The sequence below is a fragment of the Fragaria vesca genome, linkage group LG7 (genome assembly GCF_000184155.1).
Source record: "Fragaria vesca subsp. vesca linkage group LG7, FraVesHawaii_1.0, whole genome shotgun sequence".
Classification (NCBI taxonomy): domain Eukaryota; kingdom Viridiplantae; phylum Streptophyta; class Magnoliopsida; order Rosales; family Rosaceae; genus Fragaria; species Fragaria vesca.
Window position 1 is genome coordinate 16827110 of NC_020497.1, and position 25169 is coordinate 16852278.

The 25169-nt window shown below is 38.8% G+C and overlaps 5 protein-coding genes and 2 non-coding genes across 7 annotated transcripts; 3 read left to right on the plus strand and 4 right to left on the minus strand.

Annotated features, from left to right (window-relative positions):
* The first annotated feature begins 799 nt into the window (after positions 1 to 799).
* On the plus strand, positions 800 to 5669 carry LOC101297672 (elongator complex protein 1-like). The gene is made up of 5 exons (XM_004307498.1): positions 800 to 964; positions 1054 to 1436; positions 1526 to 4546; positions 4672 to 4770; positions 4867 to 5669. The coding sequence occupies exons 1-5, from the start codon at positions 800 to 802 to the stop codon at positions 5180 to 5182; spliced, it is 3984 nt and encodes a 1327-aa protein (XP_004307546.1). The 3' UTR covers positions 5183 to 5669.
* A 192-nt stretch (positions 5670 to 5861) lies between these two features.
* TRNAC-GCA lies at positions 5862 to 5933 on the minus strand. Its single transcript has one exon. It is a non-coding gene; the product is annotated as a tRNA-Cys (tRNA).
* A 1608-nt stretch (positions 5934 to 7541) lies between these two features.
* LOC101302410 (pentatricopeptide repeat-containing protein At2g39620-like) lies at positions 7542 to 9902 on the minus strand. The gene has a single exon (XM_004308830.1). It carries the CDS (start codon positions 9900 to 9902, stop codon positions 7542 to 7544), a length of 2361 nt encoding a protein of 786 aa, XP_004308878.1.
* A 456-nt stretch (positions 9903 to 10358) lies between these two features.
* On the plus strand, positions 10359 to 11026 carry LOC101297960. Its single transcript, XR_185269.1, has 2 exons — positions 10359 to 10491; positions 10619 to 11026. It is a non-coding gene; the product is annotated as an uncharacterized LOC101297960 (transcript).
* Positions 11027 to 12211: 1185 nt separating this feature from the next.
* Positions 12212 to 13818, minus strand: LOC101302709. The gene is made up of 2 exons (XM_004308831.1): positions 13666 to 13818; positions 12212 to 13546 (listed from the first exon to the last, which is right to left on the minus strand). Exons 1-2 carry the CDS (start codon positions 13816 to 13818, stop codon positions 12212 to 12214), a joined length of 1488 nt encoding a protein of 495 aa, XP_004308879.1.
* A 290-nt stretch (positions 13819 to 14108) lies between these two features.
* LOC101302993 (uncharacterized mitochondrial protein ymf1-like) lies at positions 14109 to 14591 on the plus strand. The gene has a single exon (XM_004308832.1). The coding sequence runs from the start codon at positions 14109 to 14111 to the stop codon at positions 14589 to 14591; it is 483 nt and encodes a 160-aa protein (XP_004308880.1).
* Positions 14592 to 21640: 7049 nt separating this feature from the next.
* On the minus strand, positions 21641 to 22491 carry LOC101298256 (zinc finger protein ZAT11-like). Its single transcript, XM_004307499.1, has one exon. It carries the CDS (start codon positions 22448 to 22450, stop codon positions 21782 to 21784), a length of 669 nt encoding a protein of 222 aa, XP_004307547.1. The 5' UTR covers positions 22451 to 22491; the 3' UTR covers positions 21641 to 21781.
* Between the last annotated feature and the right edge of the window lie 2678 nt (positions 22492 to 25169).

Sequence of the window (25169 nt, forward strand, 5' to 3'; positions counted from 1 at the left end):
ATTCTGTGGTTGTTGGTTTGGCTTCTTCACCCTTGTGAAGATGTCTCTGTGCCCTTCAGGTGGCACCCCCACTTGACAAAGGTGGGTAGCATCACAAATGTTGATCCCCCTGAAGTGGAAGAATAAAGCAATCCCCACCTGACAAATGTGGGTAGCAATTTTTTTTTCTTTCTCCATTTTCCCAAATCAAATGCCAAGAGTTAAATCAGCTTTTTAGCAACTTTGATTTGTTTACTTTTTGTTCGTATCAAATGTGATTCCAAGTTTTGATCAACCCCTCTTGTTTTAAAGAACAAATGTTCCAATTAATTACCCATAAATCAATAATACATTTTTGTCTTATTTTACCTTCTGAGCTAAATTTCTTTATCTAATCTCACTCTTTGTTTGAGATAAAAACTTAGCAAACCCATTTCGATTTTAGTACTTCACTGAAGTGAACACTTAAGACTGTCACACATTTGTTAATGAGCTGAGTTTGTTAATTAATTAGCCTAACTGATATCTTATTTTTATCTACCATGTTTTTTTTTTTTTTGGAATCCTAGAGATCATGTTCAAATCTCACGGTCTTGTGAGGGTGGGTTGAGTTAAATAGTTTTAATTAAATTTTTGTTTAAAGAAAAAAAATTGCCACACACTCAAAATTAACAACGACATGTCGTTCAATACCACACCATTATAGACACTGTCTTCACTCCTCTGTGGAAGCAACTCTAAATTCTTGCTGTGGGTCTTAAACCCTCAAAACCCTAGCCAGTAGCTCCACTACTAGCTAGGCCACCCAGATTTTGCCACCATGAACAATCTCAAGCTCTACTCGGAGGCCTCTCTGAACCTCCAGCTACACTCCCCACAAGGAGAAGAGCTCATCCTCTTCTCCGCCTTCGACATCGAGCAGAGCCGCCTCTTCTTCGCCTCCTCCGCCAACAACATCTACTCCACCCACCTCTCCTCCCTCCAGGTTCGCCTCCTCCACTCACTTCCACAAAAACCCTAAAAATTTGAATTCGTGAAACCCTAATTTTGAATGTGATTTTTTTTTTTGGGCAGCATGAGAGGGCGTGGAGCAAGACCTCGATCGCCGCGCAGGTCAGTCGGATCGAGCTGGATGAGGCGGAGGACTTCATCACTTCGTTTGTGTACCTCATGGAGAAAGAGGCGCTCTTGGTTGGGACCAGTAAGGGGCTGCTGCTGCTGCATAGTGTGGATGAGAATGGCTCGCAGGTCGTCGGAGGCGTCGACGGCGGCGTGAGGTGTGTTTCGGCGAGTCCGGATGGTGATCTTGTGGCGATAATCACCGGGAGTGGGCAGATACTTGTGATGACTCTCGATTGGGATTTGCTTTACGAGACTGCACTTGAGGATGTTGCCGAAGACGGCAGCACCGTATGTAAGGACCTCTCTGCTATGCTTATTAGTTGTCCGATTTTTGTGTGAATTTGATTGCGAAATAGAAATGTGTGATCTGAATGTTGGTTAGAAATGTGGTTTCAGGTGATCCGGTATTGTCTAATATTGAAAGCCCCATTGCTTGGCGCGGTGACGGGAAGTACTTTGTTACGCTGAGTGAGGCGTTGGATTCTAGCTCCTCTTTGCTTAAGAGGCTTAAAGTTTGGGAGCGGAATTCAGGGGAGTTACATGCTGTTTCTGAATCAAAGCAGTTTATGGGATCAGTGGTGGACTGGATGCCAAGTGGAGCGAAAGTTGCTGCTGTTTATGATAGGAAAGCGCAGAATGAGTGTCCTGCGATAGTATTCTATGAGAGGAATGGGTTGGAAAGAAGCATGTTTAGCATTAATGAGCAAGTTAATGCAACTGTAGAATTTCTCAAGTGGAATTGTAGTTCAGATCTGCTTGCGGCCATTGTCAGATGTGATAACTATGACTGTGTCAAGATTTGGTATTTCAGTAACAACCATTGGTACTTAAAGTCTGAATTTAGATACCCAAGACACGATGGAGTGAGGTTTGTCTGGAATCCGACAAGGCCACTGCAGTTAATATGTTGGACTCTTGGTGGCCAGATCACATCTTACAACTTCATATGGAATTCAGCTGTGATGGACGACTCAACTGCATTAGTAATTGATGACTCCAAGATACTTGTAACCCCACTTTCTTTATGCCTAATGCCACCTCCTATGTATTTATTCAGCCTTAAATTCATGAGTGTTGTCCGGGACTTTGCCTTCTATTCCAAGAATTCTAAGAACTGCTTGGCTGCTTTTCTGTCAGATGGCTGTTTATGCGTTGTAGAGCTTCCCGCAACTGATACTTGGGAAGATCTAGAAGGCAAAGAGTTTCCTGTTGAAGCGTCCAGTTCTGATTCACCATTCGGCTCCGTTTTACATCTTATATGGTTGGACCCCCACAAGATTCTTGCTGTTTCTCACCATGGGTTCAGCCATAGTAATTACTTGTCTCAGTCTTCACTTGGTGAGGAAGACCTTGGTTTTTATTTGCAGGAAATTGAGCTTTCATGCTCCGAGGATCATGTACCAGGTTTATTGACATGCTCAGGATTTAATGCTAAAGTTTCCAGTCGAAACTCTCTAGAAGAGACCATTACTGGAATTGCTCCTAATCCTGCTTCAAAAGGTTCAGCATTTGTTCAATTTGATGGTGGAAAGGTTTATGAGTATGTTCCAAAGTTAGGCATCTCCAGAGGGGCCTCAAAACATGATTGGAGCTTCTCATCGACTTGCCCTTGGATGAGTGTGGTTCTAGTTGGGGACAGTGTGTCATCGAAACCTCTGCTTTTTGGACTTGATGACAGTTGTAGGCTGCACGTCAGTAGGAAGATAATATGCAATAACTGCAGCAGTTTTTCATTCTACTCAAATTTGGCTGATCAGGTGATCACACATTTAATTTTGGCAACTAAGCAGGATTTGCTTTTTGTTGTTGAAATATCAGATGTATTGCAAAAAGAACTTGAGATTAAACATGAAAACTTCATCCATGCTGGTAAGAAGAAAAGAGAAGAAAATAGGAACTTTATAAACATGTGGGAAAGAGGTGCCAAAGTTGTTGGTGTCGTTCATGGAGATGAAGCTGCTGTCCTGTTGCAGCCATCTCGTGGCAATCTAGAATGCATTTACCCAAGAAAGTTGGTCCTGGCCTCTATTTGCAATGCATTGGTTCAAAGGCGTTTTAGAGATGCACTTCTCATGGTGAGGCGTCAGAGGATAGATTTCAATGTTCTTGTTGACTATTGTGGTTGGCAGGTGTTTCTTCAATCAGCTGCAGAGTTTGTCAAGCAGGTCAATAATTTGAACCACATGACTGAGTTTGTTTGTGCCATAAAGAATGAAGATACTACAGAGACACTATATAAGGAATTTATTTCTTTACCCTCTCCTAAAGAAGCTAAAGATGTGCAATCACATGATTCCAAGGGTTCTGATTCCAATAACAAGGTATCTTCTGTGCTTCTGGCCATTAGGAAGGCTCTTGAGGATCAATTACCAGAAACTCCTGCAAGGGAGCTTTGCATTCTGACCACTCTCGCTCGTAGTGAACCCCCTGCAATTGATGAGGCTTTAGAGAGAATAAAAGCTATCCGTGAGGCAGAATTGTCAGGTTCCAGTGATGAAAGGAGAATGTCTTACCCTTCTGCTGAAGAGGCTTTGAAGCATTTGTTATGGTTATCTGATTCCGAATCTGTTTTTGAGGCAGCTTTAGGCCTTTATGATTTGAACCTTGCAGCTATGGTGGCATTGAATTCTCAGCGGGACCCTAAGGAGTTCCTTCCTTTTCTTCAAGAATTGGAAAAAATGCCCGAAACTTTAATGCGCTATAACATTGACCTTCGGCTGCAGAGGTTTGAGAAGGCCCTTAAGCACATTGTTTCTGCAGGAGACACTTGCTATGCAGATTCTATGAACCTGATGAAGAAAAACCCTCAACTCTTTCCACTGGGACTTCAGCTGATTGCCGATCCTAACAAGAAAATCCAAGTTCTCGATGCTTGGGGAGATCATCTTAGCAATGAAAAATGCTATGAGGATGCTGCTGTCACTTATATGTGCTGCTCCAGTTTTGAAAAGGCTTTGAAATCGTACCGTTCTTGTGGTAATTGGAGTAAGGTGCTTACAGTTGCCGGGATTCTAAAACTGGGTAAAGATGAGATAATGCAACTGGCTCATGAGCTATGTGAAGAATTGCAAGCTCTTGGTAAACCAAAGGAAGCTGCCAAAATTGAGCTGGAGTATTGTGGTGATATTAACAATGGCATGAGTTTGTTGATTAGCGCGAGGGACTGGGAGGAAGCTTTGAGAGTTGCTTTAATGCATAATAGACAGGATTTGATCTCTGAGGTGAAGAATGCAGCCTTGGAATGTGCGGTCGTGCTTATTGGTGAATACGAGGAAGGTTTGGAGAAAGTAGGGAAGTACTTGGCTCGATACTTAGGTTTAAGACAAAGAAGGTTACTTCTTGCTGCAAAACTCCAGTCTGAGGAACGGTCAATGAACGATCTTGATGATGATACTGCTTCAGAAGCTAGCAGTAATTTCAGTGGAATGAGTGCTTACACCACTGGGTATGTCTTTTACGTACTTTTGTTCATACAGGTTTATACCTCTTTGATTTATTGGGAGGATGGCTCTGCATTAAGTTCCAAGTCCATCTTAAATATTTGAAGTGTTTGCCTAATCTTGTAAGCAGGACCAGGAAGAGCTCTGCCACTTCCATGAGATCAAGTGCAACTAGCAGGGCAAGAGATGCCAGGCGTCAGAGAAAGAAAGGAAAAATCCGTGCTGGCAGGTAGTTATTTTTTGTAATACAAGAGTCAAATACTCTTTTCTGGAATTTTTCCAACGTTCCTCATTCACAGTCTCAAATAACTACTTGACATTGCAGTCCTGGTGAGGAGCTCGCTCTTGTAGATCATTTGAAGGGGATGCCTCCAACAACTGAAGCACTGCAGGAGCTAAAATCTTTATTGCATACGCTTGTGATGCTTGGCGAGGTTGAAACTGCAAGAAAGCTGCAGAAGGCTGGAGAGAACTTTCAACTGTCACATATGGCCGCAGTCAAACTAGCTGAAGATACAGTATCCACCGATGGCATAGATGAGCATACACAGACTTTGGAGCATTATACACAGAGTATTAGAAGTGTAGTGCAAAACTCCGAGGCTTTCTTTTGGCGATGTAAAGTATTTCTTTCTCCTTGAGTGATCTGGTAAATTTCTACTAGAAGATCTTTTGACACAACTTGAAGACTCATTTAAGTCGATGTAATGTGCATCTCTGCTACCAAGGCTTTACATCTCTGCAGACGGTGAAACGTGAAGAATGATGCCTGTATTGGGGTAGGGGAGACTGAAGAAACCATTACTTGAAGTCATAGGCGCTTTGGAGACTGAAGAATGACTTGAAGTGATAGGCACTTTGGTACATTTCTGGGGAGCTTGCACTCCCGATCCTCCCATTATGGCCTCGAATTGTGCACTCCATGTACCTGTTTTCTGAAGAAACAAAACTGTTGACCCTTCACCGATTCCGAATTCCAGTTCTATAACTGTAGTGATTGACGCTTATTTTTGTGTCATTACTTGGGTTTTGTATCAGCTACGTTATTCACTGTTATAGTGGTGTTATTATTAATCAACATGATCAGTAAAGTTATATGGACAGAATTTTGAAACCTTGTTTATTTTCATTTCTTTTTTTTCATCAATTTGTTCTGGTCTATCGCCTCCATTCTGGATGTAAGAGATGTACAATGCCCAGGGTGTATCAGTGATGGAAAGAAAAGGGAATGGGAAAATAGAGGAAGACGAAAAATAAAAAATATAAGAAATAGTGAGAACAAAATAGGCAAAAAAAAAACTTAAAATTAAAAATCAAATTAGGGCCCAACCGGGTTCGAACCGGTGACCTCTTGATCTGCAGTCAAATGCTCTACCACTGAGCTATGGACCCTGGATTGTTAGAGTTATTAACATCATTCTATAAATTACGTTTTTAACCTATGAATGTAATCAAGACCACAATACTAAGTCATAAGAGCTGCACTGGGTGAGTTTTCTTCAAGCTGTGTGAATAGCATGTAGTATCTAGTATCTACAGAGGACCAGCTATTTCATTTGGACATGTAGAACTCTTTTCTTTTTTACTTGTAAATTGTAATCCACCTTACGTTATGGAGTATGGACACTAGTGCTACTGTATGTTGTGTGTGTATTTTAATTCATTTCATTTTTGTCAGTTATAAGATTGAATTTTGAACTAGTTATAAGATTGCTTTTAAGGTGATGTTGTAGTATGTAGAAATAAGAAGGCAGGAGTTCAAGTTCTTCAGAATAGGTTATATGAAATGTTACTCCTTTCTAACTTCTTCAACATATCTGCATTTCATTTCTGTCAATTAATTCTGCCTTCTGCTTGTTAAAGACTCTTTCTTCATTGTTGCATTGAATTGAAATATGGTTAGTTTATATTGAATTGAAATATGGTTAATTCTACCTTAACTAGATAACTCAACATGACTTCACAATCGAACCAATGCACTGTATTTACCCTAATGATGCTCCCCCAGAATCCGGCCTCAGGCTTCATCGCTGTTGTATTAATAAAACTCACCATAACCTAGAAGATCGACCAAGCATAATGTTCCCACTCATCTGTTGGTTCAAGATGACCTGAAAAGCTTAATTGGGAGCATACTTATCTACTTGCAAACTCTCAGTTCCCTAGCTCATGCAGATGGGGTTCCCAAAATGAGTGCCTGTATCCTAAATTCTGATTGATGATATTCAAAGAGTTTTATCCTCGACATGAAAAACGACACGCCGGTATATTTATGCACGTTCTGATGAAAGTATGGTAGGAAAAGCGAAGAACATTCACAAAATGGGAACTTCAAGAGATGGCTCTGGCGGGCTAACATGATATACAATCATATACCGCAAAACAATCCATCCATTCATCTTTGGTGACCCAAACAAAATCCTCAGACCTCCAAGTTTCCATTTTGTTTGTAGCATTCACTTGAGACTTGGAAGAAATTGCTGAAAAGAAAAAAGAAGTTGAAACTGTCACCAATATTCAGTATATAATCATAGACAACATCAATATACATACAAGTTACCAGCAGTATGCGCAAGCCATTGTAAGACAGAAAAACTAATCCAAAAGCCTACCTTAAAAGATGGAGGGTGAGAGACTGAGAGTTGGTCAAATTTTCTGATAACCATCGCCAAATGGCCCAAAACAGTATCTCCGGAAAAGATATGTGCGTGACAGACTTGTGCAGATTCTGCCTACTGAAAATAATGGGAGATATCTTAGCAGTTAGCAAAACCAAATGTGGTTATGTGGAAGAAGAAGAAGAAGAAGAAAAACAGAATATATGGCATCATATAACAGCCATCACCTTTCACAATGTCTCCTCAGACTTGTAAGTTTTTTCTGGAAAGTGCGAGACTCCAGTAGGAGATTCATAATGTGTTATCATACAGAAGAAGATAAAGTTTTCTGTCAAATGCTCTCTCTGATGACGACCTATAGAACACACCAATTCACTTGCTATTAACTCTCAGCTCCAAGTTGGGGGTAGTTGTAATCACCCGCCTGAAGCGTATGAACCCTGTTTTGGACCTCTACCCAACTACATCCTGGCGTTTTCATTGACCCAGAGCTCTTCATATTTGATCTTGTCTTGCAAGCATCACTCCATCTAGCTGAATATGCATGTATATCCGCTAAAGTTATGTAATTACTGGCATTTGTAGGTTCAAGGTTAACAAGATGACTCAACGCAACTTCTCCCAACTTCGCATTTGAATGCATCCTGCATGCACCTAATAATGCTCCCCAGACTCCAGCATCAGGCTCCATTGGCATTGTATTAATCAATTCTAGAGCTTCATCGAAGAAACCAGCACGGCCATAAAGATCTACCATGCACGCATAATGTTCCAACTCTGGTCCAAGATGGTGCTTTTCACGCATAACGTGAAAAACTTCCTTCCCTTCTTTTATTAAACCCGCATGTCTGCAGGCAGACAAGACATTAATGAATGACACAGAATCAAGTTGGATACAGCTCTTCTCCATCAGCGAGTAAAGTGCAATAGCATGATCCCCTTGCCCATGCATTGCATATGCTGCAAGCATTGCGTTCCACGAAACTTTATCCCTGAGTTCCATCTCTTCAAAGCACTGTTCCGAATCATTGAGCTGTCCACATTTAGCATACATGTCAATAAGACTATTTCTGACAAGTGTATTAGACAGAAACCCCTTCTGGATAATGCAGGCATGAAAAGCCATGCCCTCTCTTATTGCTGCCAGAGTTGCCACTGCAGGAAGGATGCTTACAAACGTGACTAAATTCGGCTGACAATTGTGTAGTTTCATCTGGTGAAACACAGATATAGCTTCTGTGGCATATCCACCCTCCATGTATCCTGAAATCATTACATTCCAGGACACCACATCTTTCATTAGTTTCATTTTATGAAACAGAAATTCAGCCGATGAAATGTCACCACATTTGCAATACATGCCAATAAGAGCATTTCTCAAAGGAGCATCATGTTCAAACCCGTTCTTTATAATTCGTCCATGAATACAAGTACCGTGATTTAGATCATTTAATAAGCTACAAGTGGAGACCATACCCGCCATCGTTCCTGCATCAGGTTTTACTCCAGATAACCACAATTCATTCAACATATCAATAGCATGGTAGACATCACCTAATTGGGTATATGCATTTATAAGTGCATTCCATGTCACAACATCTTTAGATGGCATTCTGTTGAATATAATCAAGGCAGTAGTAGACAATCCACATTTAGCATACATGGAGACCAGGGCTGTCCCAGTAGAAATATCAGAATCCAAATCGGCCTTAACAGCATAGCAATGTATGCTCTTACCAATATTCAGATATGAAAGCTCCCCACATGCAGCAAGGACGCTGACCAATGTCACACCACATGGTTTGAGATTTTCATTCTGCCTATCCCGAAAGAGAGACAATGCCACTTCAGGATAGCCAGACTGGACACAAGCAGATATAAGTGCAGACCAAGAAACTAAATCTCTTTCCCCAAGTCCCTCAAACAATTGTATTGCCTTCTCTATTTCTCCACATTTTGCATACATGGTCATTATAGAAGTAGCAACCGCGACATCAGAATCGACTTCTAGTTCTAAAGCACAACAATGAATCTCTCTCCCCATCTCCAAATCTTTCAGCTCAGTAGCAGCCAAAAGCACACTCATAATGCAAACCTTATTCATTTTACCGCCATCCCCTTTCAAGCAATCAAACAGCTCCAAAATTTCAACAAAACATCCATTACTCGCGTACCCTGCCATCATTATCCCCCATAAAACACCATCCTCATCGCCACCCTGCATCATATCAAAAACCCTCCGAGCAACATCCACATCCCCACACTTGGAATACATATCAACCAACCCATTCAAAACCTCGAAACTCAACTCCCTCCTCACCACAAACCCATGAATACACCTACACGAATCAATATCCGCCAATCTAGACACTGCTGGAACCAAACTAAACAAGCTCACTAAACTCACCCCCATCCCCCAACATTGCGTCCTCTTAAAAAACTCCAACGCTTCATTAGGATCCTCGCTTTTCGACAACCCGGAAATCAAAGCATTACATGCCACAACATCCTTCTCAGGCATTCTATCAAACACCTCTACTGCACATTTCACCTCCCCCATTTTACAATACATATCAATCAAACTAGTCCCAATAAACACATCACTCTCCAATCCTCTACGCTCTACTTCAAGGTGCACCAATACACCCGCTTCAAAATCCAATGCAGCAGTGCAAGCTTTCAGGGCAAAGTTGAAGGTGTACTTGTCTGGCTCTACACCATGCTTCAACAAAGAATGGTACATTTCTTGGGCTTCTTTGAATTCTTGTGCTCTTGTATGAGCTCTGATCATGTTGTTCCATAATCTAACACTTGGTTTTTGTACAGAATTGAAAACTAAGCGCGAAAGGTTACATCTTTGGAAGGAAGAGTAGGAATTTATGAGATGGGTTAGTGTTGAAGGGTGTTGTTGGAGACCTGAGACTACTAGTTTGGCATGGATTTGAAGTAGGGATTTTAAATCTTTGCATGAAGAAAATAGGCCAATGTAGTGTTGATAATTCTTGGGAGCTGCTTGTTTCATGATCATGGTGCCAAACTTTTCAAATGGCTCTGTTTCTTGGTGGTTTTGAAGTTTGAACTTTTATAGAGTAATAATCTTTGGGTTCTAAGCCCAAATTTAATGGATTCCATAAGGCCCATGGCTAATTCTGGTCCAATAAGCCCAAAATGCTCCAACCTTTATAATGTTTCAGTCTCTGGGATTGGAGCTGATTCTGAATTTCTGATTGAATAGGGTTTAAGGGTTTTGGGATATGGAGGCCAGGAAGCTTTTGAATGACAAGAAATTCTGGATTGCATCATTCCTAATTGGGTGGGCTGCTGCCCTTCAGGTATAGCAACTTGTTCTTCTATACATCTCTTTCACACACAAGCACTGAAATTTATGGGTTGTAATGTAATTGTGGTAGTTTTCAATTGGGTGGTGGAAGTAAAGTTGGGAGCTTTTGTGGGTTTCAGGGGCATATGATGTGGCTGCAGAGACAAGACTCCTTTAAGGAAAAGTTTGGGGATCTCAGTGTAGCCAAGACCAATGATACTGATAATTAAGATTTAATCTTAGCATTACCATCAGAATTGTATGTAAACAATTCCCAAGTTTTGTTGTTTTCAATTTGTGTGATTGGTTTCTGTGATTGGGAGGGAGTAAAATTTTAGTTTGTGGAGATACACTGATGTAGAAATAGAAGTGTGGGTGTATAAAATATTAAGGAAAATAAAGCTGAGTCCATTGTTGGTGCCAGTAGTGTTACTACTTGGCACTATTTAGAAGTTTTATGGAAACAATTCATATAACTATCTACTTCTACTTCTGCGTGATTTTGCAAAAGTAGAATTCTTAGCAATTGCATAGAAAACGTTGGATGGAGAATGCTGGTACTTTGAACTTGTGTAAGACTTTCTTGATACTGCTTGTGTTTGATGCCATGTCTAAACCATTTGGTAAACTCTTATGAAATTTGTTGTTCTGAACTTTGAGTCATGTGCTGAATGGGGTTGTATTCAGATGAAAGATCAATTCTGTAATGGACCATGTTGATGTCATACTTCTCATTCTTTCATGCTGATCTCCCATTTCCTATCACTATGTTCATAGCTCTGCATATCATTCCTATGTTTGCTCATAGAAGTTAAGATAGTGCTATATGATTAGATTTTTGTGTCGAATCATGAAGAAGTGTTGCAGTAGGGATATAGGCCTAATTGTGTAACCAAAATAAACCAATCCATGTATTTAGGTCTACTGATTCACATTTGCATTTCTCATTGTCAATCAATACTCCTTTCAGAGAGAGGATTTGTGTTTTTCAGTAACCATCGTGTGGTATAGTGTGTATGGATAGAAGTGAACTCATGTTGTTTAGTTGCTGGCATTTGGTTCCTTCCTTCTCCCCAAAAGTCTTAGTTCTGTTATGCATAATTGCAGTTTTTGCACTGGCCCCTGATATACTTTGTGCTCGGTGCTCTTTCGCTGTACATAATGTCATAATCTATGCCAGCAAGTCGCCAAGTCTGTACCATGCTTGAGGACCATCACTCCCGACCTCTTCAACTCTGTGAGTTTAGGGATGACAATTGTATTCTGTTCTCTTGACCATCACTGCCCATTATTTACTTCCTATCACGTACAGTTGCTGATTCCAGTCTTAATGTTTGAACCACCTCGTGTAATTGAAGTGAAGCTATACATGGTTTCTAGTAAATTTTAACTATAATGCACCCTAAGACAGGTGGTGAGATAAAATTATATTATATAGCTGATTAGCTGGTGAACAAAAATGATTTCGGTTCATATAGTTAAATCGAAAACTTCCTACGGCCACAGTTGAAGAATGCTATTTCTTACTATAACTGCATAAATCAAATCTCTAGAGTTTTGCAGAACTATCATATAGAATTGCAAATGATCACCAATATCTTCATCGCTGCCTGTATATTTGTTGCTATTGTTCACTATTTGTTTGAACTTCCGTAGGTTGTTGATTGAACGAGATTATGCAACGTGCTTCTTCCAAATAATTCGTATGCTTGGTATCTTCTTGAACTAGGCAATTATAGAAGTATGATCTGAGCATCAGTCCTTACTCCCTTAAGTTTTTCTTCCACAACTGAAATCTCTAGGATACAAATGGCCAATTCTCTTTCGTACCAATTACCTGTGAATCCCTGCATCTTAACCATTCTCAAATGATCATTTGTGAATCCAGAACGATTCCTTGTCTCTCTAGGATTAGTCTTAGACAAGTCTTGTCCATTTTGTGTTGTTATTGTGAACTCTTCCAAAAGGGGTGCAGCCTTGAGGAGATCCAGCACACAATTGACATCAACATCATCATTGTCTTTCCTTCTCTTTCGATCTAGGTCAAGATCCAAGTTCAGTTGCTTGAGATTTCCGTAAGTTTGAAAGCTGCTAATTCGGGGGGTTTCTGCCGGAATTCGCAGATGAAGAGTTTCAAGCGCGGGACACGATGCAAATTGGACTAATGCTTCCGATATTTTCACTAGTTCATTTCCTCGACAGAGTCCGGTGCCTGAGAAATAAATTCTTGCTAACTGTGGACTTTGTAGGAAAGAACAACTGCAACCAACATATGCAATGAACTCCAATGAGGTAAGATTTAGCGCCGAAATATTCACGTTGGTTCCGTACATGTACATACCCTGTAACACTTTCAGATCAGTTAGGCGATCACACACAACAGGAAGATCAAAATCCAGAAATGATTTATCATACATCCTGCAGCAACGATCTAAGGTCAAGCTCTCAAGTAATAAACAAACAGAAAGGAGGTTTGCCATCAGACAATTATCGAGGGCAACTTCATTGAGACGAAGAGTAGTTAGCAGCTTGAATCCGTCAAAATCAGTAGGAGATTGCTGTCTTAGTATGCATCTCTCTAATAACAAATGTTTAAGATTTGAAGTGGAGCCAACAAGTGAAAGGAGAGGAAAAATAATAAGATCTCGGTGGGACATTGAACACCAACCAGGTCGAACATGTAGTTCTTCGACACTTTTCATAATTGCAAAACGAATCCATTCATCAAGCCTGACTTCAGTCTTTGATTTAACCTTGATACCGTGATAGCAATCAATTTTCAAAGATTCAACCTTGTTACCTTGATATTGCTGCAAATATTTACTCACACGTCTCACAAAGGCTCGAGCTCTCGCCGTCACGTCGAAAACTGTTCCTCTGTAATTTCTTCCTAAAACGTTGAGATAGTTGAATTCAAGATTGCGCCTTGTTAGTATTGGATGAGAAAGTGTCTTCCACTGCGGAGGGGAAGCCAGGATTGTATTTACTGCGTCTTGTAGAGGTAGCAATGAGACTAGAACCCATAACGCAATTCGGCAACTCGGTAATCCCACATCTTGTTCTCTTTCCTTTTTCACCAGATCCAACCATAGCTTAACTCAAAACTAGTCGCCAACTCTAATATCTTGGACTATAGCTTGATCAATCTTCAAGGAGGCTCAATTCGACCATTCACTGCTTCGATTACTAGCTTGTGATCTCCTTCCACTTCAACCCTTGTAAAACCTTTCTCTTTTGCTTTCACCACGCTATCTCTCAATACTAACGCCTCAGCAACAAGTACCGAAGCACTTCCAAGTTCCACCTTTGAGAAAAAATAAACCCTAGCTAATGCATGCATCAGTTACAAACCCTAATATATATGGGTCGGCCCAACTTTCAATATGGGCCTAGAGGCCCAAGTAGCCCAAACTCAAATCTACCATAGAGTTTATCCCTCACTTCCCCTTCTTCATACCTCTCATCGCCTCCTTCAACCTCTCTCTCAAGGTAACCTCGCCTCTCCTTCTTCGTTTTTGATACATGTACATGTTTTTGGTTAGGTAAACTAAAACATTGATCTGAATTTGACCCAGTAAAGCTTTTTGTTTATTGATTTTGGTAGATACAGAGGTTGTTGTAATTTCTGGAATGTCGTCGCCATTGGCAAGAAGGCTCCTACAGAGTAAACGCCTTTCTTCAGCAACTGTGGAGAAAAGCCCTATTCTTTTATCTTTCCAGTCGAGTAGCTTGACCAGTAACCAATGGCGAAAACTGAAGAATCTATTGTTTCCCGGTAAAACTTCATTTCGCCCAAGTTTTAGTCCAACCGGAGGAGAGAGTCGGTTTTCTGCTCAGCTTGCTCGTAGTGCGGGTCCCACTTGTATATCGTATTTCGGCGAAGAAGCATCGGGCAAGTTGGAGCTGTTACCTTCTTGGTCCAATGACCAAGATTTGCTTTTGTTATATGGGCAAAATGGGTCTAGTTTCGTAAATCATATGGATGTAGCAAAAGTGGATGATGTTGATGACATGGAAGCGTCTCTTTTCCAATTCTATTTACCTAGTTCGTATCTTTGTTCGTCTCTTGGAGCTGAGACACCATCCGACAATGTGAAGGGGCAGGAGTGTTAAAATTTGGTATTGCCTCCGTGTTGAGGTATTTGGACAAGTTTAATTGCCTATGGCACTTTTGGTTTTAGAAATAAATTTGGATCTTCTGTTAAATATATCTGGATTTATATCTCTGTTTGCTTGGTTGCATGAAGTTTTGTTGAGGTACTTTTGATTTGAGAGAGTAAACGTTCTGGTTTGATTTTGGACCAATGCTTGATGTTTTATGATGTAGTCTGAATGCTTTGTTCATTTCATGCCCAATTCCCAAGTTCCGTTGTTTTCAATTTGTGTGATTGATTTCTGAGGTCCATTGTGTAATTGGGAGGGAGTAAAGTTTTAGTTTGTGGAGATATTCACAGTGATGTAGAAACAGAGGTTGTGGGTGTATAAACTATTAAGGAAAACAAATCTGAGTATTGACAGCCTGCTGCAACTTTTGCAAAACTGATAATGGATTCTGTTGATAGACTGATAATCGTTGGGTACTTTTGTAGCCACCATTTCTGCTACTCAGTTGTTGGTGCCAGTAGTGTTATTACTTGGCACTTGGTAGAAGTTTTGTTGAAGCAATTCATATTTCTATCTACTTCTACTTCTTAGCAATGGCATGGAAAAGATGGATGGAATGCTGGTACTTTGAACTAGAATTTAAGACTTTCTTTATACTGCTTGTGCTTGATGCCTTAATGGCTTAATGTCTAAACCACTTGGTAAACTCTTATGAAAATTTGTTGTTTTGAACGTTTAGTCGTGTGCTGAATGGGGTTTGTATTCAGATGAAAGATCAATTCTTTAATGGACTCATATATGTTGAAGTCATACTCTTTTAATTCTTTACAGCTGATCTTCCATTTCTTATCACTGTGTTCATAATTCTGCAGATCATTTCTATGTTTGCTCATAGAAGTTATGATTGTGCAACTATGTTAGACCATTTGGTGCTATATGATTAGCTTTTTTGTCTAGTTATGGAGGAACTGTTACAGTAGGGATATAGGCCTGATTGTGTAACCAAATAAATCGATCCATGTGTTTGGTCTATTGTTTCACATTTGCATTTCTCATTGTCAATCAGTACTCCTTTCTGACAGAGGATTTGTGTGTTTTGGGTATCCATCGTGTATGGATAGAAGTGAACTCATGTTGTTGCTGGCATTTGGTTCCTTCCTTCTCCCCAGAATTAGTTCTGTTATGCATAATTCCAGTTTTGCACTTGCCCCTGATGTACTTTGTATCTTTTCAATGTACATAATCTATGCTAGCCAGTCACTAAGTTTGCCTTCCTTAAGGACCGTCACTCCCACCTCTTCAATTCTGTGACTTTAGGGATGAGAATTGTATTCTGTTCTCTTGCGCAGGTCTGTGTTGTTTGAAGTTCGTTTAACTTAAAATCAATTTCGTAAGAAGCATCTTTCCGTTCCCTTTTTTAACCAACAACAGAGTAGCTCCTCTTTCAGGTTTCAGCCATGGCTGAAAGTTCTAGTAGTATAGCTAGAGGGTAATGAGTTTTTGCATTGCATACAAAGTCAAAGTTCCAACTCTCCCTTTTTCTTTTTCTTTTTTTTTTTTTTTTTTTGTTAGAAGGAAGTTCCAACTCTTTCTTTAATTTCAATAGTTATTGAAAAAGAAAACTCATCACGTATATCATCTTCTCTTGAAACGTAAGTTCCTTGAATTCTTATGCTAAATTGCTATAGCAATCAACTTGAATAGGCAAGACAGACTATATTACTCTTACATAGCCTCGCGGCCCTCGCATGATACAGAAGCTCATCGATCTCCTCCTAAAACTTAGAACCTCAATCGACATTGTGGATGAAAAACACCACTTTTACTAGATGACCAAAACAAATCCGATTTGTCGGTATATCATACAATCAACTCGTCATTGTTCTCGTAACTCCAAATCTGAGTTTCCAGATATCAACAAAACCATAATACGCAACTCCAAATCACTACCGAGTTGATGGTCATGTCTTAATTTTACTATTTGGAAGATAGTCGGATAATGAACTAAAACAATTTTGAATAAAACTGGAGTGTTTGTGAAAACTCGTGTAATTGGTTATTAGAATCCCACATCGAGAATAAATAGTATGAAATATATGTTTATAAGAAATCACATCGATATTTGTTATTGCCGAGTCTTGTAGCGGAGACTTGTAACCAAGCGGGCATTAAGGTGATTGGTGGGTGAGTAAGTCTTGATTCGATGAAGTGCATGTGATTGTCTTAGTTTGTTCAATCCGGTGAAGTCGACACTAAGCACGCCCCTCAACCCTAGGTTGACGGCCCCTCTAAATTTGGGTAGAGGGGGCTCCCACACTACAAGTTTGGGTAGCATTCCACATATTAAATGGATTATGATTGGGAGCCATCCCACAATCGAAGATAACCGGCACTACAGCGTGCTTTCGAGTATAAGCCCTCACCCTACGATTACCTTTTATTTTTACTATTTTTTCTGGGGTGGGCTACATATTCTATCATTGTTTGTATTTCTCTAATCCTCAACTTTCGAGTTTCAACACATGAGTTTCATGGAAGTTGTAATAGGAGTGTGGCGCATCTAGAAGCCCCGTACCATGTCGTTGGTCATTCACTTTCATTTAGTCTTGAAGCACACATTTTTCTTGTTTCTTGTCTCATCTTGAAACCAACTCCATTCCTTTCTCTATCGTCAGCGCTCGCATAATCATATCAAGTCATAAACAAACCCAGATCGAGGCGGCGTCGCTTTGCTTGCACTATAAACAAACAAGAAAAATATATATGCTCCAAATTAAGGTTCACATACAAGTGAGATATAAATAGCTATTCAATTCAATTTGGAGACTGCTTACCAGATTCAAATTCTCAAACCCCCACTGGGTTAGTTCGTTACTACTCTTCTCATAATGATGAGGAAGTCAACTTGGAAAGTTGCAGCAGCTAGCTACAGTTGACCAGGAAGCAAAAACCAGTTGAAGTTCATAATCTTGTTAGGTAAAGTCAGACCTAGACCAAAATACAGTTGCACCAATTGTTCAGCTACCAGAAACACAGCATTATAATTCACACTAGAAATGAACGAGTCCTATAAGCTAGCTATTTTGAAGTACTAGTTGTTCCAGCTGCATTAGGGTTCTGGTGTGAATGCTTGAGTAGTAAGTTAGATCAGTCGGCAAGTAATCTCCAGTTGATATTAATATTCTAGCATGCTTGTAGTCTTAGATTAACTTTTCTTTTAGCTGACAACTAGAATATGCATGTATGATACGTATATAATATCCAAAACCATGTTAGAGTACTACTTGCGCTCGATCGATCATGTTCATGTTTCTGGGAAATTATTTGCAGAAGAATATAAAAACACAATGCCGTGTGGCGAGCACATAGCAAATCCATTAACAAATTTCCCAATTCTTATTGTTCAAGCTAAGATTAGTAACTTATTAATACTAAGGGTTTTTTTAACATGATCGACAAGCAAAGAGAGCTCAATGAGATCATATAAATATTAGGGCATGCTGATGGTGATAGTTATGACAGAGAATCGAAACTAGTTAATAAATCAAGTCAATTAAACTACAGTAATTAGTTGATTCATACTTACGTGGCTAGCTAGCTGCTCTTATCTCTTTATATAAGAACCTGTTCTCTCGATTAATTGGCCGGTGCTGACTGATTATGCATTGCTTCGTTACCGTTAAGATAAGTTTGGATTATATACAAGCTAAAGGATCTGTATGTATATTATTGGAGTGGTCTACAAGCTAGCAGATAGCCTGGGGGTCATAACTGAATCGTAGTTTTCAATATATGGTACACAGAAATTGACATGTATAGCTAGTTGGACTTAAGTTGGTCCAAAACCCTGGGTATCCACTAATATAATCATAATCGGAGTTGTTAACTTGTTATATATGATTTTGTTAAACATCTAAGTAAAATATGTCACACGTACGCTATGATTTAGTCTCTAGTGTTTTACAATTTATTCTCTAAATTATTGCATGCCAGTTTGGAAAACTGTTTTGCAATTGTGATAGATATGTTAGATAGTTATTTTACCCTTCTGGCCGGGTCATCATCTTCCTTACTATAGCAGCAAAATGATTTCATCCCTTTACTGCAACATCATCTATTTCACCTTAATGCAGAAACTATTGTGATGAGAAATAGCACATGAATCAAAATTGCAATAATTTAGCTACAGATCGATATAGATCGAGCCGACAGAACCATATATATTCTTGAGATCAATATATCAGTAGGTTCTTGGCTTTATTAGTTTTCCCAACTTAACTTCTGGATGGACCTCAGGTCCCAAGTCCCGCCTTGCTTCTTGTGTTGTTCCAACTTCCAACTCTTAAGAGTATGACGAGACTGGAAAATTTGGTGCCAGTCTAAGTCGAGCATTTCGGTATCATTAGTACGTCAGTACTACCTAGTCAAGTTTCCACACTAGCTAGAATTTGAGACACTGCCAAGAGGACCGTGTATGATAAATATATGAATATGACTTTCCGAGAATTTTTCGACACTTTTCTTAATGCTCCAAGATCTCTATCTCACCCTCTCTATTCATATTAATTATTGGGATTATATTAATGAACTTGCAGACTTTGAACTTCACTCGTTTAGTATTTGTTAGGATGAAGTTACACTAAGATAGTTGATTGAAACATTGAATATGCTAAATTCAAATAGAAATTTCGAATGGAAAACGATGTAGCAGCTAAGGACAAAGAATAAGATCGGTTGTATGGAAACTAACATATATTTGGGACTTGGGAGCTGCTTACAAATTCAAATCAATTACTTGTTGTCTTAGCCAACCTAATATATAGATGTATTTAACTTCATAGTCATATATACGTATGTTACTTACTTACCCTATTTTCCAGGAAATCCAAATTATATATGCCAACATGCAACATATAAACACACATATTTGATCCAATATCAGATCAAGTTCACACCAATATAAATGAATCAATTAAAGGTATTGAATCCTAGTATTTGGAGTACGGCTTTCCAAGATATATATAATCTCTTAAACAGAATGTCGACCATACTCCATATAATGAAGCCAAATTAATCAAACTCAACAAATTTAATAAAAAGAATGCGTTTGAATTATATATTTAACGTGCTCAGTACGTGATGAATTAGTTTAATTGAGGCAGATCGATGATAATTAAGCAATTTGCTTATCATAATAATGATCGACGACGACAGTGAGGTTAGTAGTGATGGTTGCATGATGATGACAATTAAGCAAAGCTAACCCGTGTAAAGGTGTCCGGAGGCAAAGTCAAGGCTACTTAATATTATGATTCATTTTATATATAATTAACCAATTAGATATCTGATAATGTTATTAGTCAAGTCATCAAATATAAGCTCATCAGCTAAACAACCTTGAGGACCGTCTTACCTATCTATGTTGATAATATATGGATCAAGGCAAAGGAGTCAGCAAAAAACAAATAAGAGGCTACTCTCTTTTCCAATTCTTGGTAAATTATTAACACGGTTTCTAACTTATTTGGAAATTTCCATGGATCTTACATATACACTAGCTTCTAGTATACTATGGAACTTGAACGTTTCATATTGTGTGAGGATTTAAACCCGAAATTTTGAGCTATTATCTATCTAGGTTGAGTAATCTAACTTGGGTACTTATGCATGTTTAGACTTTTGAGACACTTATAGCTTACATGTGTATACGATCCGTGCTTATACTTGTGTATTCAAAATGATTACCACCTTTCGAATGGTGATCGACTTTGATCTTCCACTCGAAGTATCAATACTCAGTCCTGCAATATGTTATTTGAATCAAAATTGGAGCCATTTGATTACTATTGTCTTCCTTTGAGTTTCATCAAATTAACGAACTGTAATTATTCACAAAGTTCATGAAAAAGTTCTATATGTATGTGTGTGTGTGTGTCTTTCAAAGAGCAATATAACATTCAAGAAATACTTAAAAGATAAGACGGGTATGAAGTGCATGTATTAGTTATAACCCCAAGATCAATACGTACTCAACAACAACGTCCCACTCAATTTCCAAATACGTACCAACCCATTGGAAACGCATATTCTAAGTAAACTTACCGGCTAATACATAAGCGTCATACATATGTGTAACATCGATCTTTTCCTTTTTGTTAATCAAACAAATTAAGTAATTTTGAAACGACGTGTGTAGATGATCATAAGAAGTTATCTAAATAAAGACTTACCCGATCGAAAGCAACCCTAGCTAGCTAATTGATAAGATTTCGATTGTATGGTCTTGAAGGAGTTCTTGACTTTTGCAGCTTAATCTCCTAGCACAAGCTATCTTCTAGAAAGCTTAAACTTGGACCCCAAGATCTAATTATCTAACGGAAGTCGAGGATGTGCTACTTACTACTACTAAAGATTAGAAGCGACGATACACTCCCCTAATTGATTTGGTTTGTCAATTAGTGGCATGAAAAATGAGTTTTTCTTTTGTACATTTCATTTCCCTAGCTATAATCATGCATTATGTGAACCAAACCAAAATTAATTAACTACTGATCGATGTGCTAGCATTTTTCATTTGCAATTGATATGGTATGCGTGGACGTTATAGGATTAATTTCCTACGTATGATAGGAATATTGTAGTTTCTAAATAACATATACATACATATAAATTTCATTTGTTTTTGTTTTGTTGTCATTATGGTCTAGCTTGTACTGATAAAGTCAAACGCTAAACTATCTTTGTTTTTCCACAGTTGCCGGCAGCCCTATGATTTCATTACCGCCACGGGAACCATAACATGATCAACCATGTTTTTCTAAATTATCTAATGCATAGAAGTCACCCAAATTATATGAATACCTGCACTAGTACTACTCATGATAATCTTTTCTTAGCTAGTTAACTAATTATGTATATCATAATCAGTACAAGTAGTTATTATTCGGATCAATTTAATCATTATCTTCTTTAATTATTTTATATAACACTACAAAGTTAATCCCATTTAACTGAGAAAAGCAAAGCAAAACTAAACATGTAACTAACCAGGGATGTATGAAAATAATCTGTTTCTTATTATATGTAATTAAAATTTTAATGAAGAAATACAAATGGATCGTATCATATACGGTATCCCAGCCTGGGCAACTCTATGTGATGATTTACAGTACAAAATGAACTCAAATTCTATGAACTATCTAGAAAATAAACTCAACAAGAGGAGGAGTTGTTTTCCCTATTCCAAGAATCTCCATGTCATTCTCAAAGGGCGTCAAGTTGAGATCCAAACACAAAACTCTCCGACTGCTATTCGTCTTCTTCAAAACCGGAACAACTCCTTGTCCCAGATTAGAACTCAAACCCATCATAGGTTTCGATTGTGCTCCATTAAGATTCCGGTGGTCGTTATCAGTCACCGCCGCTCTGTGCCTTCTCATATGACCCCCTAAGGCCTGACCTATAGCAAACTCCAACCCGCATATGTTGCACTCGTGCGTCTTGGGTTTGCTCGGCGAAGACGACTGGCTGTCGGAACTCGATCCGTCTCCTCCGGCAAGCCTCGGCTTCTTGTGACTCGCTCTGTGTCCTCCGAGTGCCTGGAACGAAGGGAACTGACGATTACATGTCTTGCACTCGAAGACGCGGCTAGGTGAGGACGTCGGCGATGAGGTAGTGGAGATCAACGAGTCGTAGTCGTTGCCTCGAGAGAGCAGCATCAAGCAGTTCGCCATGGTTACGCTGTGATCGAGCTCTGTTATGCTTCTCTTCATGATGATGATGTGATGATCAACTTTTGGCAAGAAGGAAGGAAGGTAGTTTACTCTTTTGGGTTGTGTAAAAAGGAAATGAATAAAGGAATGGAACATTGGAGTTTAGGGGGTTTGGTATTTATAGGGAATAAAGGCGTGGTTTAACTTGGTGTGTAAGTTGATCAGTGAGATCGATATAGTTGACATAATTGGATAAGGAAGAAAAACCAGAGAGTAGTGTAAGAGGGGAATTTCAGGAAATAAATAAAAGATTATTAATTAGTTTTAACTAGTTGTTGGTTTAGTGTGAAAGAAGCCAACAAAACGGTATATAACAATTTTAACAACGTGAGCATGACATCCTGGCTTACACAGGAGAACAAGTCTGTTGTGGTGAGCTAGATAGAGTGAGTCAATTTCATTTTTATTTCCAGGAATCTTCAACTTCTAGAAGATTCACTCACATTTTCTTACTAAATTTCTAACTGAATTTCTGTCCTTTCAGATCGATATTGGCTCTGTTCTAATATGAAAGAGGAAGCTTCAAGGATGAGAGACTACTGGAAAAATCTACAGTGATTAATCAAGATCAAACAAAAGGACTTAGGGTCAGCTCAGCTGTGCCCACTGCCCAAGTATTGAGGTAGTTATAATTACCATCCATTCTTACTTTCTTAGCATTTGGCCTGGACTAGTATTTAGTCTTTGCTGGAAATGTTTCACATGAATTTAGATTTGTTAGGGTTTGAATGAAGAAAAACGAAAAAGGTTGGTGTGTTTATGCATGTGAACGAGCACCCATGGTGGCTTGAATCATGTGTGTATCTCATGCCCACTTAGAAGAAAGTTTCCGAGGAAACGTGTTTATATATGTATGTATCTTTTCTTCTTCTTAATTTGGAGTGACAAAAATAACTGTTGGTCATCCTTTTAGATTTTAACACTAGAAGTCATGACGTACGTACTGAAATCATATTAGTAGCTGGAACACATTTGTTAACTTTCACACATGGAACTCATTTAGTTAAGACATCCATTGGAGATGGTTTTTTTACTGTAGTCAAAACTAGAGGTTGGGTAATGAGTGGGGTAATTTTCCTGGTTTCTTTGTGAAAAGAAATTGATCATAGTATCCTAGAGAATATATAAGAAACTAACAGTCAAATAAAATCTATATAGGTCTTGAATTTGCAACTATCAAAGTTCAATGTAAATGATCATGCAATTCTTGATCATCTGCTATCTGTAAACGTCAAACGTGTGCTTGCATTGCTAGCTCTTAGCTATTTCACGAAGTTGGTTGCTCACTTTCCCAATAGATCCTTGTTATAGAGATAGCTAGCTTCTAGTTGAAGCGACGACTAACATGCGGTGCTTCTCTAAAAGGGATTGGATACTATGTCTATAGCTAGGAAACGTACCCATTCAAAATTAAGGTGATGCTTGATAATTGCCCTAGCTAGTACTTTGGTGGGTGAATATTAAAGGGTGTGGCGTATCGTATGTAAACCGTGTTTAATTTCTTTTACGTGCCTTGCAATCTGGGGGCAACTCAAAGTCTCGGTCTATGTATCTCTATCTATCTAATTCAATTCTGACGTGGATGAGGATGATGATGATCATCATCATATTCATCATCATCGATATCGAACTAGCTTAGCTACTTTCATTTCTACTCAAATGTGTGAATAGGAAGCCAAAACCATGAGTCTGATATCGACTTTGCGAGTCAAAGATGACCATGCCCCCACTTGTATACATGTTCCCAGCTCCTACCTGAAAAGTTCTATATTTCTCTCTTTAGCTAATTCCATAGTCGTCTCAATGACCACGAATCTAACAATATGGAGTTGTTGTTGGGGTTGCTACGTACATTGTTTCTACGAAAACGATGACTACGAGCTAATCTCCCAGCCAAGTCCAAGAATGGTGCTTTTTCTTTGCAAGCACTTTTCCAGCTTTGAAAATGATACAAAAATGTAGCTCGTTAATTAGTAATGCATGAATAGCAATAGCCAGTAGTCTAAATTGAGAAAGGTGTTAGTCTTTCTTAACTTGTTTTAGTAATAGAAATTAAGATACAATTATCCAGCGGCTGGTGCCTGGTCAACTATACAATTGCCCAGGTAGCCTCAGCAATCTTCTTTTAGCTTTTTTTCTTCTTCTTGCATATACATATCAAAACACGTCTATCACAATCTGGTAGTTACATATATATGAAGGTTTTTCCAAGTAATTATTCTCTTGGAAGTTAGTGAATATATGAGCTATATTATTTGTATACTATAGAAGTTAGCTAGGTTGATGATCCGTACACTCCTTCATGTTATTCCAAAAGCTTTCACTATTAATATACTAACAACATGTTCGATTGATTGCAAGAACAGTACGTGTTATGTACTCAATCTGATACGTATCATCATTCGTATAATGAACTCACACAATGTAAATATGTATATATACATGTATACACGGGAAAAATAACCAAAGAATATACTCATGCACATACAAATATACAACTTAGAATAGCTCAAAGAATTGCTCAAAACGAACCCATATACTGATCGATCTTTCTGTCATCGTATGTACGTACTCATCATACGTACTCAAGTTTTACACTAGCTAGCTAGCTAGCAGTACGAAACTACGGTACGAAAGCAAGTCATCCAACATATATAACCTCTAATTAATTTTACTGTGTAAATCGTTTACGGAATCAAATAATACACTGAAAATACTATATATATATATACACACACACACACACACACACATTGCTTCTCAGCTGCGGATGTCCACTATTTATTCTTACAGTGCGGATTTCCACTTTACACTC

What these genes read in the sequence shown, in the direction of transcription:
- LOC101297672 (XM_004307498.1), top strand. Translation starts at nt 800, where the DNA reads ATGAACAATCTCAAGCTCTACTCGGAGGCCTCTCTGAACCTCCAGCTA. An exon ending in CCCACCTCTCCTCCCTCCAG is followed by an intron (nt 965 to 1,053) that starts GTTCGCCTCCTC and finishes TTTTTTGGGCAG; the next exon opens with CATGAGAGGGCGTGGAGCAA. An exon ending in ATTAGTTGTCCGATTTTTGT is followed by an intron (nt 1,437 to 1,525) that starts GTGAATTTGATT and finishes TAATATTGAAAG; the next exon opens with CCCCATTGCTTGGCGCGGTG.
- LOC101302410 (XM_004308830.1), bottom strand. Translation starts at nt 9,902, where the DNA reads ATGTACCATTCTTTGTTGAAGCATGGTGTAGAGCCAGACAAGTACACC.
- LOC101302709 (XM_004308831.1), bottom strand. Translation starts at nt 13,818, where the DNA reads ATGCATGCATTAGCTAGGGTTTATTTTTTCTCAAAGGTGGAACTTGGA. An exon ending in TGGAAGGAGATCACAAGCTA is followed by an intron (nt 13,547 to 13,665) that starts GTAATCGAAGCA and finishes CTGGTGAAAAAG; the next exon opens with GAAAGAGAACAAGATGTGGG.
- LOC101302993 (XM_004308832.1), top strand. Translation starts at nt 14,109, where the DNA reads ATGTCGTCGCCATTGGCAAGAAGGCTCCTACAGAGTAAACGCCTTTCT.
- LOC101298256 (XM_004307499.1), bottom strand. Translation starts at nt 22,450, where the DNA reads ATGTTCCATTCCTTTATTCATTTCCTTTTTACACAACCCAAAAGAGTA.